Source organism: Salvelinus sp. IW2-2015, linkage group LG4q.1:29, assembly GCF_002910315.2.
Source record: "Salvelinus sp. IW2-2015 linkage group LG4q.1:29, ASM291031v2, whole genome shotgun sequence".
Classification (NCBI taxonomy): Eukaryota; Metazoa; Chordata; class Actinopteri; order Salmoniformes; family Salmonidae; genus Salvelinus; species Salvelinus sp. IW2-2015.
In genome coordinates this window covers 62,971,801-62,986,103 of record NC_036842.1, presented here as the reverse complement: position 1 = coordinate 62,986,103, position 14,303 = coordinate 62,971,801, and the positions used below count along the sequence as shown (strand labels likewise).

General features: G+C 42.8%; 1 protein-coding gene across 1 annotated transcript in view; it reads left to right on the top strand.

Annotated features, from left to right (window-relative positions):
* cdh13 (cadherin 13, H-cadherin (heart)) overlaps window positions 1–14,303 on the top strand; it is a 526,099-nt gene that overhangs the window by 279,727 nt on the left and 232,069 nt on the right. The window contains exon 6 of the mRNA XM_023985362.1: window positions 6,764–6,908. Coding sequence (XP_023841130.1) covers window positions 6,764–6,908 — 145 coding nt within the window. The remainder of the gene's footprint in view (window positions 1–6,763; window positions 6,909–14,303) is intronic.

Sequence of the window (14,303 nt, the reverse complement as noted above, 5' to 3'; positions counted from 1 at the left end):
CTCTCTCTCTTCTCGCTCTGTTCTCTCGTCTCTCTCTCTCTCTCTCTCTCACACCCCTCTCTCTCTCAAACCCCCTCTCTCTCTCACCGGCAACGGTCCTGCGGCCTCTCTCTCTCTCTCGCATAGCCGTCTCACAGCCACCACCTCCACGCCTGGCCTGCGTCCCGACTGTGGGCTGGCCAACCTCGCTGCATAGCAACCACAGCCCCTTCTCTCTCTCTCCAACCCCCTCTCTCTCAGAGTGTGTTGCCCCTCTCTCTCTCTACCCCTCCCTCATCCTGTGTAAAAGTGGCTATCTGAGGGTGAGCGTTATGTGGCCCATCCAGAAGAGGTGGTCAGCCACTGAGACGTAAAATATTGCTTCCCCAATCCTCCCCTCTTAAGACTCTCTAGAGCTGTATCACTTATTCATGTATCAACAGCCTACGGTGCAGTAAGTGATCCGCCCTGTGGGGCATCCCTCCACTCATCAGGGGGATCTATTCCGGCTGTAGCCAGAGCCAGGCCAAACAACAATCCCAACATCTGACACAACAGCTGAACTTTAATACTCAAGAGTCAGAGTCTCTGAGCCAAGCCTCCTCTCTTAGTCACGGGACACTTTTAGCTTGCGTACAGTAGTACGGAGAGTAGCTTAATCCATGACTCGGCTTGCTAGCGTCTTTATAATTCTGGAGAACTGTTACATACGCACTTTTGATATCGTCGATCACGGGTTAAATGGAATAGTCTGAAATGTGGACACGACGTGTAGGCTATAACCTCTCACATGTAATGCCTCTAATATAATATTACTTTTTTGCAGTAAAATTATACAAACACTAAATATACATTTTTTGTTCGCGACAGGGGTGTGAGAATTATGATTTCTTCTTTTCAGTGTCTCTTGAAAAATATGAATGCGCGTGTAGACTTGTTTGAGCTTTCTTTGACACTGTTATGCCAGCAGAGTTTTTACAATCACATAAATATGTACCAAGCGCTGAAGTCTTACCAGAACGGTTCCATTGTTTTCTCAGCTTTCATGTTGCTTAAAACAATCTTTCCTACTGGGTTTTGGAATTAGTTGCATTTTCTCCCAGGTCCATAAACTAAACAGACAACTCACTGGTGTTAACTAATTACTTAATGCATTCATTCTATCAATGGCTATAGTGTTTATTGCATAACTTTATTTACTTCTGGTGGCAACCATTTATGATACAGAAGAGAAGCTGCATGTATCAAACTATAGGTTTGACAAACAAATGGCCTACCAAATTGTTCGAAATTATATATGGCCTAAATTATAAACAGGAAACGTATCTAAATTAGCCGGTGAAAGGAGCCTAAGCCAGTAGGCTACGGTGTATCGCAAATAAATTGTGGAATTGTTATGTGGCAGCTCGAACTGCGGCGCAGGTATAGCCTATATTTAAGTTATTTGTGTTGAAGTCAGGATGGGAAAACATTATCCACACAACCGCGATATGCGCAAACTGAAGCTTGGGTGCAGATGGAAGAAACAACAGTAAAGGGGATAAGATCTTGTTTATGCCACAGTATCCCGTCTTAGATCAGATGTCCAGGGGGCATCTTATTCGGGTTTTGTCTCTATAACCGGGACACAACTTTTTGCGGGTTTAGTTTTTAAACAGGATATGATGTTCTAGTATGTGTCGACTCCAAAAATGGAATATTGAGTTTCCCGGAATACAACGGGCATATTGGTGGGCATGCAAATGTGGTCAAGTGTTGCCTGAGGATTAAAGAATCCACCCGTCACCAGAGCGTTTTAACCTCGTACTGTGTGCGTCCACGTTCAACGCTGAATATAAAGATGTTCATTTTTCCTACCCGACTCAGAGTAAGAAGTTTATATGGAGAGCTACTTCATTATGCTCATGTGCACGTCTGATATAAGATTCTGTCTTAGAAACCATCACGTACCGGTACCTTGACCGTGTTCAGTTCCGCAGACTGTTGATAGTGTCATTTCAAGCAGATGAAACACTAAGGAGCCGCTAACCCCCCTTGCCCCCCTCCCCACCCCCTCCCCCCCCCCCCCGCTCAAACATACATCATTTTGTGTCATTCTAACATCATCCTTTTGTCTACCCTATTCTGAACACACATAAGCAAAACAAAATGCCCCTTCTTCTCGTGCTGCTGGTCCAATAGGAATAGCTAACAGGGATAATCTCCTCAGAAAGACCAGACCAAAGGTATCCATCACAGAGAGTGGTGTCGGTGCTCTACTCCTCATCTTATCTAGCATATTAGCTGCTCCTGCTCCCTCACTATCAGTAATGGCATGACACCACTCCCCGTCTTTATCAACACCAGGTTCATACCTCTTCGTCCTCTTTCTCCTCTATTTGTTTAAATCTTCTATCTCCAACTGGTGGCCCGAGGAAGCTAACGGCTAATGGTATGGGTGTATGACGAGAGATGCAAGTAAAGTGAGAGAGTTAGGGGTTAGAGGCCTAATGGCCCTATAGATCATCAACTCCTCTTCTCACTCCTCGGGCGGTGTAGTCGGTGGGGAAGCAGCAGCACACAGACAGACTACAGTATGGCAAGTTAGCAGGGTATTTTATGAGGGGGCCAGTTTCCTCTACCTCTTGTCTTCATCAGCGATACTGTTGGACTCTCAACTCATGGTGCCTGCACACGAGAAAACTCACAATCTCATCTCTCCAGCAACCATGTCCACGCAAACAACAGGCAAGCAAACATCAAAACATATGGGATATACACTACGACCAAAGTAATGTGGACACCTGCCTCGTCGAACATCATATTGCCAAAATCCATGAGCATTAATATGGAGTTTGTCTCTCCTTTGCTGCCATATACATAGATTCACCTTTGGGAAGGCTTTTCCGCCGCTGGATGTTGGAACATTGCTGGCAGGGATTTGCTTCCATTGCAGCACAGGAGCTTAGTTATGGTCGGGCACTGGAGAGAGAGAGAGAGAGAGAGAGAGAGAGAGAGAGAGAGAGAGAGAGAGAGAGACTAATGAGAAGCCAGGAATGGCAGAGGAAGCCAGGAGGAGTACTGAGAGAGACTAATGAGAAGCCAGGAATGGCAGAGGAAGCCAGGAGGAGTACTGGGGGCTTACGTATAGTCTGGCTCCAGGGGCCTAATTTATACATGTTGGGTATGCACAAAATATGCCACAAAACATGCTTGTGCCAGTTGTCACCCAAAAATTGGCATTTTTTTAAAACTAAACATGAGCATGTGCTTGTCCTCCCACAAACTTTAGACCATGCGTATGCAGTTTCTAGTGGTTGAAGAATTGTATTGCAAGAAGGCAAAAGTAGCCTTGTGCAAATGGGGAATATATTATCATGTATTCATAACCAAAAAGTATATATTTCTGATTATTTTTTAATTTCCATGATCATTGCATAATAAATTCCTCACCTTTTCTGACTGATGGTTTCGTACAAAATAGTCAATAGGCCTACAACAAGTTAGGATATGCTACCGTTTGTCCCATCTCTCATTTAACTGGACCCACTTCTCAGTAGTAAATAGATAAGCTTCCGGTGTTTAAAGTATTTTGCTCTATGCGATCCAAAATGTAACGGTAGAACAGCAGTTCACCTTTTCCATTGACGTTTGTAGGCTACGTCTGAATACTGTAATGTCACATTTCTCGAGTAGACACTGTTTCATTTATAAACGTAATACATATATCATGAACATTGCACCTTTTCTGGCCATGATGAGTTCATGTTCCCCAAGTAGCCATACAACAAATGACCTTATCTCTAATTTAAATGATCCTATTAGATAGGCTATTATGATTTCAAGTATTTGCTCTATGCATCGGATAGGGAGCGTAGTTTATAACATAGGCTACAGTAACATTTTACAGGTGAACAGACAGTTGATATGTTGCATTGAAGTGTGTAGGCTACCACTGTAAGTAGGCCTATTGTAGTTCAAACATTTTTCAGAGAAGACAATGTTTCAGAATTCGTGGGCATTGCAGCACATTTAGGTTTGGGAGAAAGTCAATGCAAAACATTATTGAATTCAAACGATCTGTTTACAGGTCCACAGTAGTTTGCAATTGTTTTTGTGTTTCAGAAACGGTCCGATACAGCAAATGTCACTGAAAAAAAAAACTTCTGCCAACACCTCCAAAGACATTTGATCAAGTTCGCCATTGATATTTCCTTTAGATATACCGTCTTGGCCTAATTCCAATACTACCAAAGTATGCAGCCAATAATGGCGTTATTGTCACCATAAAAGGTGAATGATGGGCGTTAATTCAGGCAGAGTTTTAGTTCATGCTCGTTCACACGTGCACAGTTTGACGACAGGTCTGATTTATAATGGGAAATGTGTATGACCTGTATGGCAACTTCAACAGTGAAGAGGCGACCCCGGGATGCTGGCCTACTAGGCAGAGTTGCATAGAAAAAGCCATATCCCAGACTGGCCAATAAAAATAGAAGATTAAGATGGGCAAAAGAACACAGACAGTGGACAGAGATATGGCTTTTTCTTTGCAACTCTGCCTAGAAGGCCAGCATTCCGGAGTCACCTCCTCACTGTTGACATTGAGACTGGTGTTTTGCGGGTACTATTTAATGATGCTGCCAGTTGAGGACTTGTGAGGCGTCTGTTTCTCAAACTAGACACTCTAATGTATTGGTCCTCTTGCTCAGTTGTGCACCGGGGCCTCACACTCCTCTTTCTATTCTGGTTAGAGCCAGTTCACGCTGTTCTGTGAAGGGAGTAGTACACAGCGTTGTACCAGATCTTCAGTTTCTCTGCAATATCTCACATGGAATAGCCTTCATTTCTCAGAACAAGAATAGACTGATGAGTTTCAGAAGAAAGTTATTTGTTTCTGGCCATTTTGAGCCTGTAATCGAACCCACAAATGCTGATGCTCCAGATACTCAACTAGTCTAAAGATGGCCAGTTTTGTTGCTTCTTTAATCAGGACAACAGTTTTCAGCTGGGCTAACATCATTGCAAAAGAGTTTTCTAATGATCAATTAGCCTTTTAAAATTATAAACTTGGATTAGCTAACACAACGTGCCATTGGAACACAGGAGTGATGGTTGCTGATAATGGGCCTCTGTACGCCTATGTAGATATTCCATAAAAAATCTGCCGTTTCCAGCTACAATAGTAATTTACAACATTAACAATGTCTACACTGTATTTCTGATCAATTTGATGTTATTTAAATGGACAAAAAAATTGCTTTTCTTTAAAAACAAGGACATTTGTAAGTGACCCCAAACTTTTGAACGGGAGTGTAGGTGTTCCTTTTGTCCAGGTGGGAAAGGGCAGTGTGGAGTGTAATAGAGATTGCATCGTCTGTGGATCTGTTCGGGCGGTATGCAAATTGAAGTGGGTCTAGGGTTTCTGGGATAATGGTGTTGACGTGAGCCATGACCAGCCTTTCAAAGCACTTCATGTCTACAGACCTGAGTGCTACGGGTCGGTAGTCATTTAGGCAGGTTACCTTCGTGTTCTTGGGCACAGGCACTATGGTGGTCTGCTTAAAACATGTTGGCATTACAGAATCGGACAGGGAGAGGTTGAAAATGTCAGTGAAGACACCTGCCAGTTGGTCAGCGCATGCTCGCAGTACACGTCCTGGTAATCCGTCTGGCCCCGCGGCCTTGTGAATGTTGACCTGTTTAAAGGTCTTACTCACATCGGCCGCAGAGAGCGTGATCACACAGAGGATAGAGAGAGTTTTGTTGTCGTTGAGAACAGAATGTATATTTATTTTAAATAACATTCTTAGAAGGTTCTTTCAACGTTACTAACATTTTTTTGTGTTTTTTTTATGGAAAGTTTTCTTAATGTTCTGAGAACACGAGGAAACACCTGTAGGAAACGTTATGCTGAAGTACTGAAATTCCCACAGAAGAACATTGTTTCTTAACGTTCTTTGATCAATTTGAAAACATTACTTTAAATAAAACCACAAGGAAACCTGTAGGAAATGTTATACTGAAATTCCCACCTAAGAAACATATGGTTCTCAGAACGCTATCTTCTACCTAGGTATCCTGTACCATTCCCAGAACATTGTGGGAAGGCTGTAGGCAAAATAACCATAGGACATGGTTCTCAGAACGTTATGTTCTAGCTGGGAAGTGGGTTTGAACGGCTTCCTGTGGTTTGAAGCTTTGTAGGACCTCTTCATATCTGAGGGCAGGCCTAATGTGTCCTCTCATTGTGTCTGCTCCTCAGTAACATGGCAGAGCAGCACAGGTCACTAACACCAGATCCATCTGCTCAAGTCAGGAACAGGAACTAGCTAGCACTCGTTTCTCCTGCTGGTTGAGAGATTAAAATGATGGCCGTTAACTTTTATCACTGTCCATCTATTCATAAAATGATAGTCTCTGCTGCTGTAGTGTTGGGAAAGAGAGAGAGAACAGAGACAAATGAGTAGTACTCGATTGGCGCGACTCGCCGCTCTTTACATAGAGTTTACAGTTCTTTTAAGAATGGTGAAATATTGTAGTTACTGTGTACTATGTGCTACCTGCCTGTGTGCCGTGTGTGTGTGTGTGTGTGTGTGTGTGCCGTGTGTGTGTTTTTGATTGACTAGTTTTTGATTGAATTGCGCTTTTTCCGATACATTTATCTCTCAGGCGTGTAACAGACAATCAGGTATTCTATGCTTTCACTAGTCTAAATGAATGTCATTCTGTATAAACCTTGACACACCAGCTGTATAACTGAACTCCTGTCCTGACCTTTGACCCTTGTGTGTCCTGTCTGCAGCTGGAGGTGTCTGTGACAGACCTGAGTGGGAAGCTGGTGGAGGGTCCTGTAGCCCTGCTGGTGGACGTCAACGACCAGAATGACAACAGGCCCATCTTCAAGGAGACCCGCTACGCTGGGGAGGTGCTGGAGGGCTCACCTACAGGTAGGTGGCGGTGCTCTCTTTGCTTATCTATGGCAATGTTGACCAGGGTCGTATTAATCAGTGCAAAAATGTGCTAAACATTTTGCAATGGAGAACGAAATCATTTATGATTGAACAAGTTCAGGGACTCCCTCCACGTTTTGGGTAATTTGCCTTATTTTAGTTCCTAGTGAAGATGACCACGGTTAGGGGAAAACTGGTATGAAGATAGTGATGCAGTGTCATCATCAGCCTACTGCCACTGTCAGCTGTGACCGTTCTTTGACCCGACTTCATTTTGCTGCGTTAATGGTGGTCTGATGTCTGAGACGAGCTGAAAGCAGCTGAGAGGACAAAAAATGTCCAGGAAAATGCAGGAGTAATTATGGTGTCATATTGATTATTTGTGTTCCGTACTTAAGAACATAATTGACTATATCTTCAATTTTGAAAGACATCCACCAAGACTGAACTTTGAAAAACATTCATCAAGAATCTCTGAAGAAAACATGTTTTGCCCCCATTAATGTGTCAGAATAATACACGTGTTTCATACCTTGTCAGACAATGTGACCATAGAAAGGTGAGCATTATCATTTGAGCTTTCATTCCTTTTTTTCATTTTACGGGACTATTGTTGTTGTGTGTATGTTGTTTAATGACTCACACAGGAAGCAGACTATTTGGAGAGTGGATGACATCTCCTTTCTCCTCTCCTCTTCTGTGTGCTGCAGAAATAAATTAAAAAGTCAGGGAAACAGAGCAGAGCCTTTGGAGGTCTGAACTTTTTCCTCTGTCCTCCAGCTGGCTCTGCTGCTCTGCTATCCCCGGCTCTGGTCCCTTGTCCTCATTCTCTCCTCAACCTCTCTGGGCTGGTTACTGTGACAACCTCAAACACTTTTGGCTTACACCAGTCACAGAGGACCTCACCCTCCTGTGCGTGTGCGTGTGTGTTAGTGGGTGTGCGTGTGTCTGTATTAGTGTGTGAGAGAGATAGCGAAAGAAAGACAGAGACAGTGAGTTTGCACAACACAAAAGGGTAATGAGACAGAGCAGAGATGATATCAGGACCTAACTCTGTAAAGAGCTGACTTGTGCTCATATCATTAGCACACAAACAAATATACTGTACATAACACTCAGCAGCAGCTGTAGCAGCAGAAGATAAGGGTGAAAAGTCATCAGGCAAGAGACATTAATCACACAGTCAGTAGAGTAACACAGTGTTATTCCCCATGGTGACAATAGTCTTCAACTGCAGTGTTTGCCTGTATGGATCTTTACAGCTAGGCTAATGAAAGCATAATGATGTGCTAGCTATCACTGGGGCTATAAAACAGTAGGCACAGGGTTTTTGGTTGCACATAGAACTAATATTGTGAACCAAAGCAGGTTTTTCTAATAGCCAAAGGGCCAAATGATGGAACTACTTTAGAGTTCCCTGTAGCTCTTTATAAAGTTATGGCTAAAAGCCTCGCAGCGAATTGTGTGGGATTCAGGAATATGACAAATACCCAGCAGGCTAGGTTTTATTGGGTTATGGAGGTTTAGGCCAAAATACAGATGAATCATCTTAGTTTTAAGTCTGAATCCGTTTACGGAGACAAGTTAACTCAAGGTTTCGCAAACTCAGCTGCCATCACTTTGCAGAACTCATTTTCTGCCTAGTTTGGATTCAATTTTTATCTACAAAGTACATTCAGGTCCTCCCGTGACTCGGTTTAATAAGATGGATGCTGATTTGTTTTATTTGCAATTATATGTTTCATAGACACTCTGGTCTTGATTTAATTTCACTATGTCTTCATCTGACATCTCTTTGGAGCAGTTGCCATGGTAAATCAAATTGAAATGAGGGATAGGACTGATGATGTACAGAGGAGTCAATTCAATCCCTGCTCTCACTTCACTGCTACACTGCTCATGGTTGGTGTGGGCTGGGGGGGGGGGGGGGGCAGGGGGATACATTTTCTGTAGACTTCTGTAGTAAACTGTAGTATACTGTAGCATACTATACTACACATTGTAGTATCCCTCAATCATCTGTAGTACTTAGTATAGAATTGTGTAGTATACTGTTGAATACTATGGTAAATACTACAGTATTATTCACAAAACCCTACAGTCCACTTTTTTTTTTACTGTAGTAAATACTACAGTATTTGTATATACCCTGCCAATCCCCTTCTCCATAACCCAATTTGTGCCACCTGTAAGTGAGAAACTTACATGCCAAGTATAGACCATATATTGTGTTCCCTACAGGTTATAGAAAAGAGCAGAAGCTCTGAACTCTCCATTCAGAATCCAGTCCTAGCTACCTACTTACCTATCTAACTACCAGCCTACAGATAATGGAAAATAGTTTTTTTCCAGTTAAAAAACAGAAACACTTTAGTAAATACGACAGTAATGTCCCCAAAAATACTACAGTACACTACAGTTTGCTAAAATACTACAGTAAATACTACATTATACTTTACTGCAGTCTGCAAAAACACTAGAGTAAATACTACAGTATACTGTAGTATTTTATAGTATACTACAGTAAATACTAAAGTCTGCAAAAAACCACTACAGTGAATAGTACAGTAATGTCTGCAAAAATAATACAGTGAATACTAAAGTATTCCAACTGTATTATACACTACAGTATTTGTTCATGTAGGTGCACAGTTGCAATGTAGCTGTCTATGTGGGAGGGGTGGACGGGGGTGGGTGGGAGATGAGGTTACAGGGATCAGTCCCATATTTATGCCCTCTGCCAATACCTTCCTAATCAGGAACTCAGCATTTGTCCCCTGACCCCTGCCTCATTAATCACAGAGGTGGACGGGTCTTGGACCCCCAGTCTGTCCTGGCCTGTCAGTAATATGGCCCCTGGACCACACGCCACCAGGGTTAACCCTAACTCTCCCATACTTTACATTCATGTGAAACACTGCCTATACATGAGTGTATTTGTGTTTTTCTTATGTGTGTGTGATTTGGATAACAATGTGTGAGCACCAATCATGTTTCTGTGCTTTGCCTTATTTTATTTACCTCACCCTTTAACCTGCATTTGTTCTGCATTTTGCTTCAAGAATAACTTAACTATACCATAGAAGCATCATTTCCCTAAACAAGCCTTCTAAACTACCATGGAAATTATGCAAATTGGATTTGTGTGTGTTTTACTGTATGGATATGAGATTTCAGTATGGTGGTCTGTGTAGCAGTAAGTGGTGGCAGTGTGATGTGTTTGTCTCTGTTGTGACGGACTGCAGGCATCAGGGGAGGCTGCACGGGACAATGTCACACTGTTTCTGACATTTCTGTGCAAACTGAGCAACCCTGAGCCCAGCTCTCCTGGCAAGCCTTTCTCCCCCTTCTGTTTACTTACCCACTCCTTTTCTGTTTCTTTTTTACTATTTTTCTCTCTTATCTTAATCCTCTCTCTCTGCTATACATGGCCCAAGGCTTTACTCTCTCAATTTCTTCTCCTTTCTTCTCCTTTATTCTCCCAAGCACCCCCTCTTTTTTGACAGCCTTGGAATAGTTGGTCTGCCTTGCTACAATTCCTTGGCATAGCCCTATACATTTACATCTTCATCTTCTGTATGGAATCAAAGGCACATCTCTATTTGTCTATTTGCGTTCAGAATTCAGTGTTAGGGGTGTTTTTCTATATCAAATCAAATCATATAAAATGTTATTAGTCACATGCGCCGAATACAACAGGTGTAGAACTTACAGTGAAATGCTTACTTACGAGCCCCTAACCAACAATGCAGTTTTAAAAAATGCGGATAAGAATACGAAATTAAAGTAACAAGTAATTAAAGAGCAGCAGTAAAATAACAATAGTAAGACTATATACGGGGGGTACCGGTACAGAGTTAATGTGCGGGGGCACCGGTTAGTTGAGGTAATATGTACATGTAGGTAGAGTAAATACTACAGTATTTGTATATACCCTGCCAATTCCCCTTCTCCATAACCCAATTTGTGCCACCTGTAAGTGAGAAACTTACATGCATACATATAGACCATATATTGTGTTCCCTACAGGTTATAGAAAAGAGCAGAAGCTCTGAACTCTCCATTCAGAATCAAGTCCTAGCTACCTACTTACCTATCTAACTACCAGCCTACAGATAATGGAAAATAGTTTTTTTCCAGTTAAAAAACAGAAACACTTTAGTAAATACGACAGTAATGTCCCCAAAAATACTACAGTACACTACAGTTTGCTAAAATACTACAGTAAATACTACATTATACTTTACTGCAGTCTGRAAAAACACTAGTGGCTTGTGTAAGTATTCACCTCCTTGGCATTTTTCCTATTTTGATGCCTTGAAACTTGTAAGTAAAATAGATTTTTGGGGGGTTTGTATCATTTGATTTACAGAACATGCCTACCACTTTGAGGATGCAAAATATTTTTTATTGTGAAATAAGACAAAAAAACAGAACTTGAGCATGCATAACTATTCACCCCCCCCAAAGTCAATACTTTGTAGAGCCACCTTTTGCAGAAATTACAGCTGCAAGTCTCTTGGGGTATGTCTCTATAAGCTTGGCACATCTAGCCACTAGGATTTTTTCCCATTCTTTAAGGCAAAACTGCTCCAGCTCCTTCAAGTTGGATGGGTTCCGCTGGTGTACAGCAATCTTTAAGTCATACCTCAGATTCTCAATTGGATTGAGGTCTGGGCTTTGACTAGGCCATTCCAAGACATTTAAATGTTTCCCCTTAAATCACTCGAGTGTTGCTTTAGCAGTATGCTTAGGGTCATTGCTGGAAGGTGAACATCCGTCCCAGTCTCAAATCTCTGGAAGACTGAAACAGGTTTTCCTCAAGAATTTCCCTGTATTTAGCCCCATCCATCATTCCTTCAATTCTGACCAGTTTCCCAGTCCCTGCCGATGAAAAACATTCCCACAGCATGATGCTGCCACCAACATGGTTTACTGTGGGGATGGTGCTCTCGCGGTAATGAGAGGTGTTGGGTTTGCGCCAGACATAGCGTTTTCCTTGATGGGTAAAAAGTTACATTTTAGTCTCATCTGACCAGAGTACCTTCTTCCATATGTTTGGGGAGTCTCCCACATGCCTCTTATTTTTTCTTTAAGCAATGGATTTTTTCTGGACACTTTTCCATAAAGCACAGCTCTGTGGAGTGTATGGCTTAAAGTGGTCCTATGGACAGATACTTCAATCTTCGCTGTGGAGCTTTGCAGCTCCTGCAGAGGGATCTTTGGTCTCTTTGTTGCCTCTCTGATTAATGCCCTCCTTGCCTGGTCTGTGTGTTTTGGTGGGCGGCCCTCTCTTGGCAGGGTTGTTGTGGTGCCATATTCTTTTCATGATTTAATAATGGATTTAATGGTGCTCCGTGGGATGTTCAAAGTTTCTGATACTTCTGATACTTTTTTTAGAACCCAACCCTTATCTGTACTTCTCCACAACTTTGTCCCTGACCTGTTTGGAGAGCGCCTTGGTCTTCATGATCCCGCTTGCTTGGTGGTGCCCTTTGCTTAGTGGTGTTGCAGACTCTGGGGCCATTCAGAACAGGTGTATAAATACTGAGATCATGTGACAGATCATGTGACACCTAGATTGCACACAGGTGGACTGTATATACCTAATTATGTGACTTCTGAAGGTAATTTGTTGCACAAGATCTTATTTAAGGGTTTCATAGCATTTTTTGAAACACGTTTTTCTTTTCATTTCACTTCACCAATTTGGACTATTTTGTGTATGTCCATTACATGAAATCAAAATCAAAATCTATTTAATTTACAGGTTGTAATGCAACAAAATAGGAAAAACGGGGGGGGTCTTATGGCTTGGGGTAGAAGCTGTTTTGGACCTAGACATGGCGATCCGGTACCACTTGCCGTGTGGTAGCAGAGAGAACAGTCTATGACTAGAGTGGCTGGAGTCTTTGACAATTTTTAGGGCCTTTTTCTGACACTGCCTGGTATAGAGGTCCTGGATGGTAGGAAGCTTGGCCCCAGTGATGTCCTAGGCTGTTCGCAGTACCCTCTGTAGTGCCTTGCGGTCGGAGGCCGAGCGGTTGCCATACCAGGCAGTGTTGCAGCCAGTCAGGATCCTCTCTCGAACCTTTTGATGATCTGAGGACCCATGCCAAATCTTTTCAGTTTCCTGAGGGGGGAATAGGTTTTGTTGTGCCCTCTTCACGACTGTTTTGGTGTGCTTAGAACATGTTAGTTTGTTGGTGATGTGGACACCAAGGAACTTGAAGCTCTCAACCTGCTCCACTGCAGCCCCGTCGATGAGAATGGGGGCGTGCTCGATCCTCTTTTTCCTGTAGTCCACAATCATCTCCTTTTTCTTGATCACGTTGAGGGAGAGCTTGTTGTCCTGGCACCACACGGCCAGGTCTCTGACCTCCTCCCTATAGGCTGTCTCGTCGTTGTCGGTGATCAGGCCTACCACTGTTGTGTCATCGACAAACTTAATGATGGTGTTGGAGTCGTGCCTGGCCGCGCCGTCATGAGTGAACAGGGAGTACAGGAGGGGACTGAGCACGCACCCCTGAGGGGCCTCTGTGTTGAGGATCAGCGTGGCGGATGTGTTGTAACCTAACCTCAGCTCAGCTCTCAGGCCATGTTTGTGTTTTGTCTGCTAAGTATTTTTTTTAATCCCTCTCATGTAGTATTTGAACATGACGCAGTATAAATGAACGTATTCCATATAACTGGATTTCTGCTAGTGTTACCATCTAATTTGTCTCTATCAGAAGTAATTAGGGTCGGGGCTCCCACTGTCTCTGCAGCTTTGACCAGACTGAAAAAACTTATGTCATAAACATAGGGATACAAACACACACACATGGACACAAACACACACACAGAGATAGAGAGAGAAGAAAGAAATAAAGAGAGAGAGACAGTGACAGAAAGAGAGAGAGACACACACACACACAAACACACTCACTTACACAAATAAATGGTCAGGGCAAAGCTCTTGTGTACACTTGTGTTCCATCCACTAACATTTCATCATCTAACAGCAGAACATACCATCCATTACAAACCATTCATTGACACTCCATGCAATGATGCTAAATCAAATAGCACTATCCCATTATCCAATTAACTCCCATGTGAGGATACTCTGGAGTGTCCAGATATGCTCTTCTTAATGACCCCTTGTCCAGACTTATCCACAGTCACGCTGGGTTCGATGTTTAACTGATCTCTCTACTGCAGCCTAATCGGTGCAGCCCAACTTCCTCCCATGTAGTTCACCATCTGACTGAGACATTTCTGCGTCTCCTGCCTGTCACAACTGAACACGGAGCAGAAGAGCTGAGAGACTGCAGGGGTGTTGGGTCATCAGGCTCAGAAAATAAAAGGAAAACAAAATCAATACCTAATTGCCAAGACAGGCCCCCATGG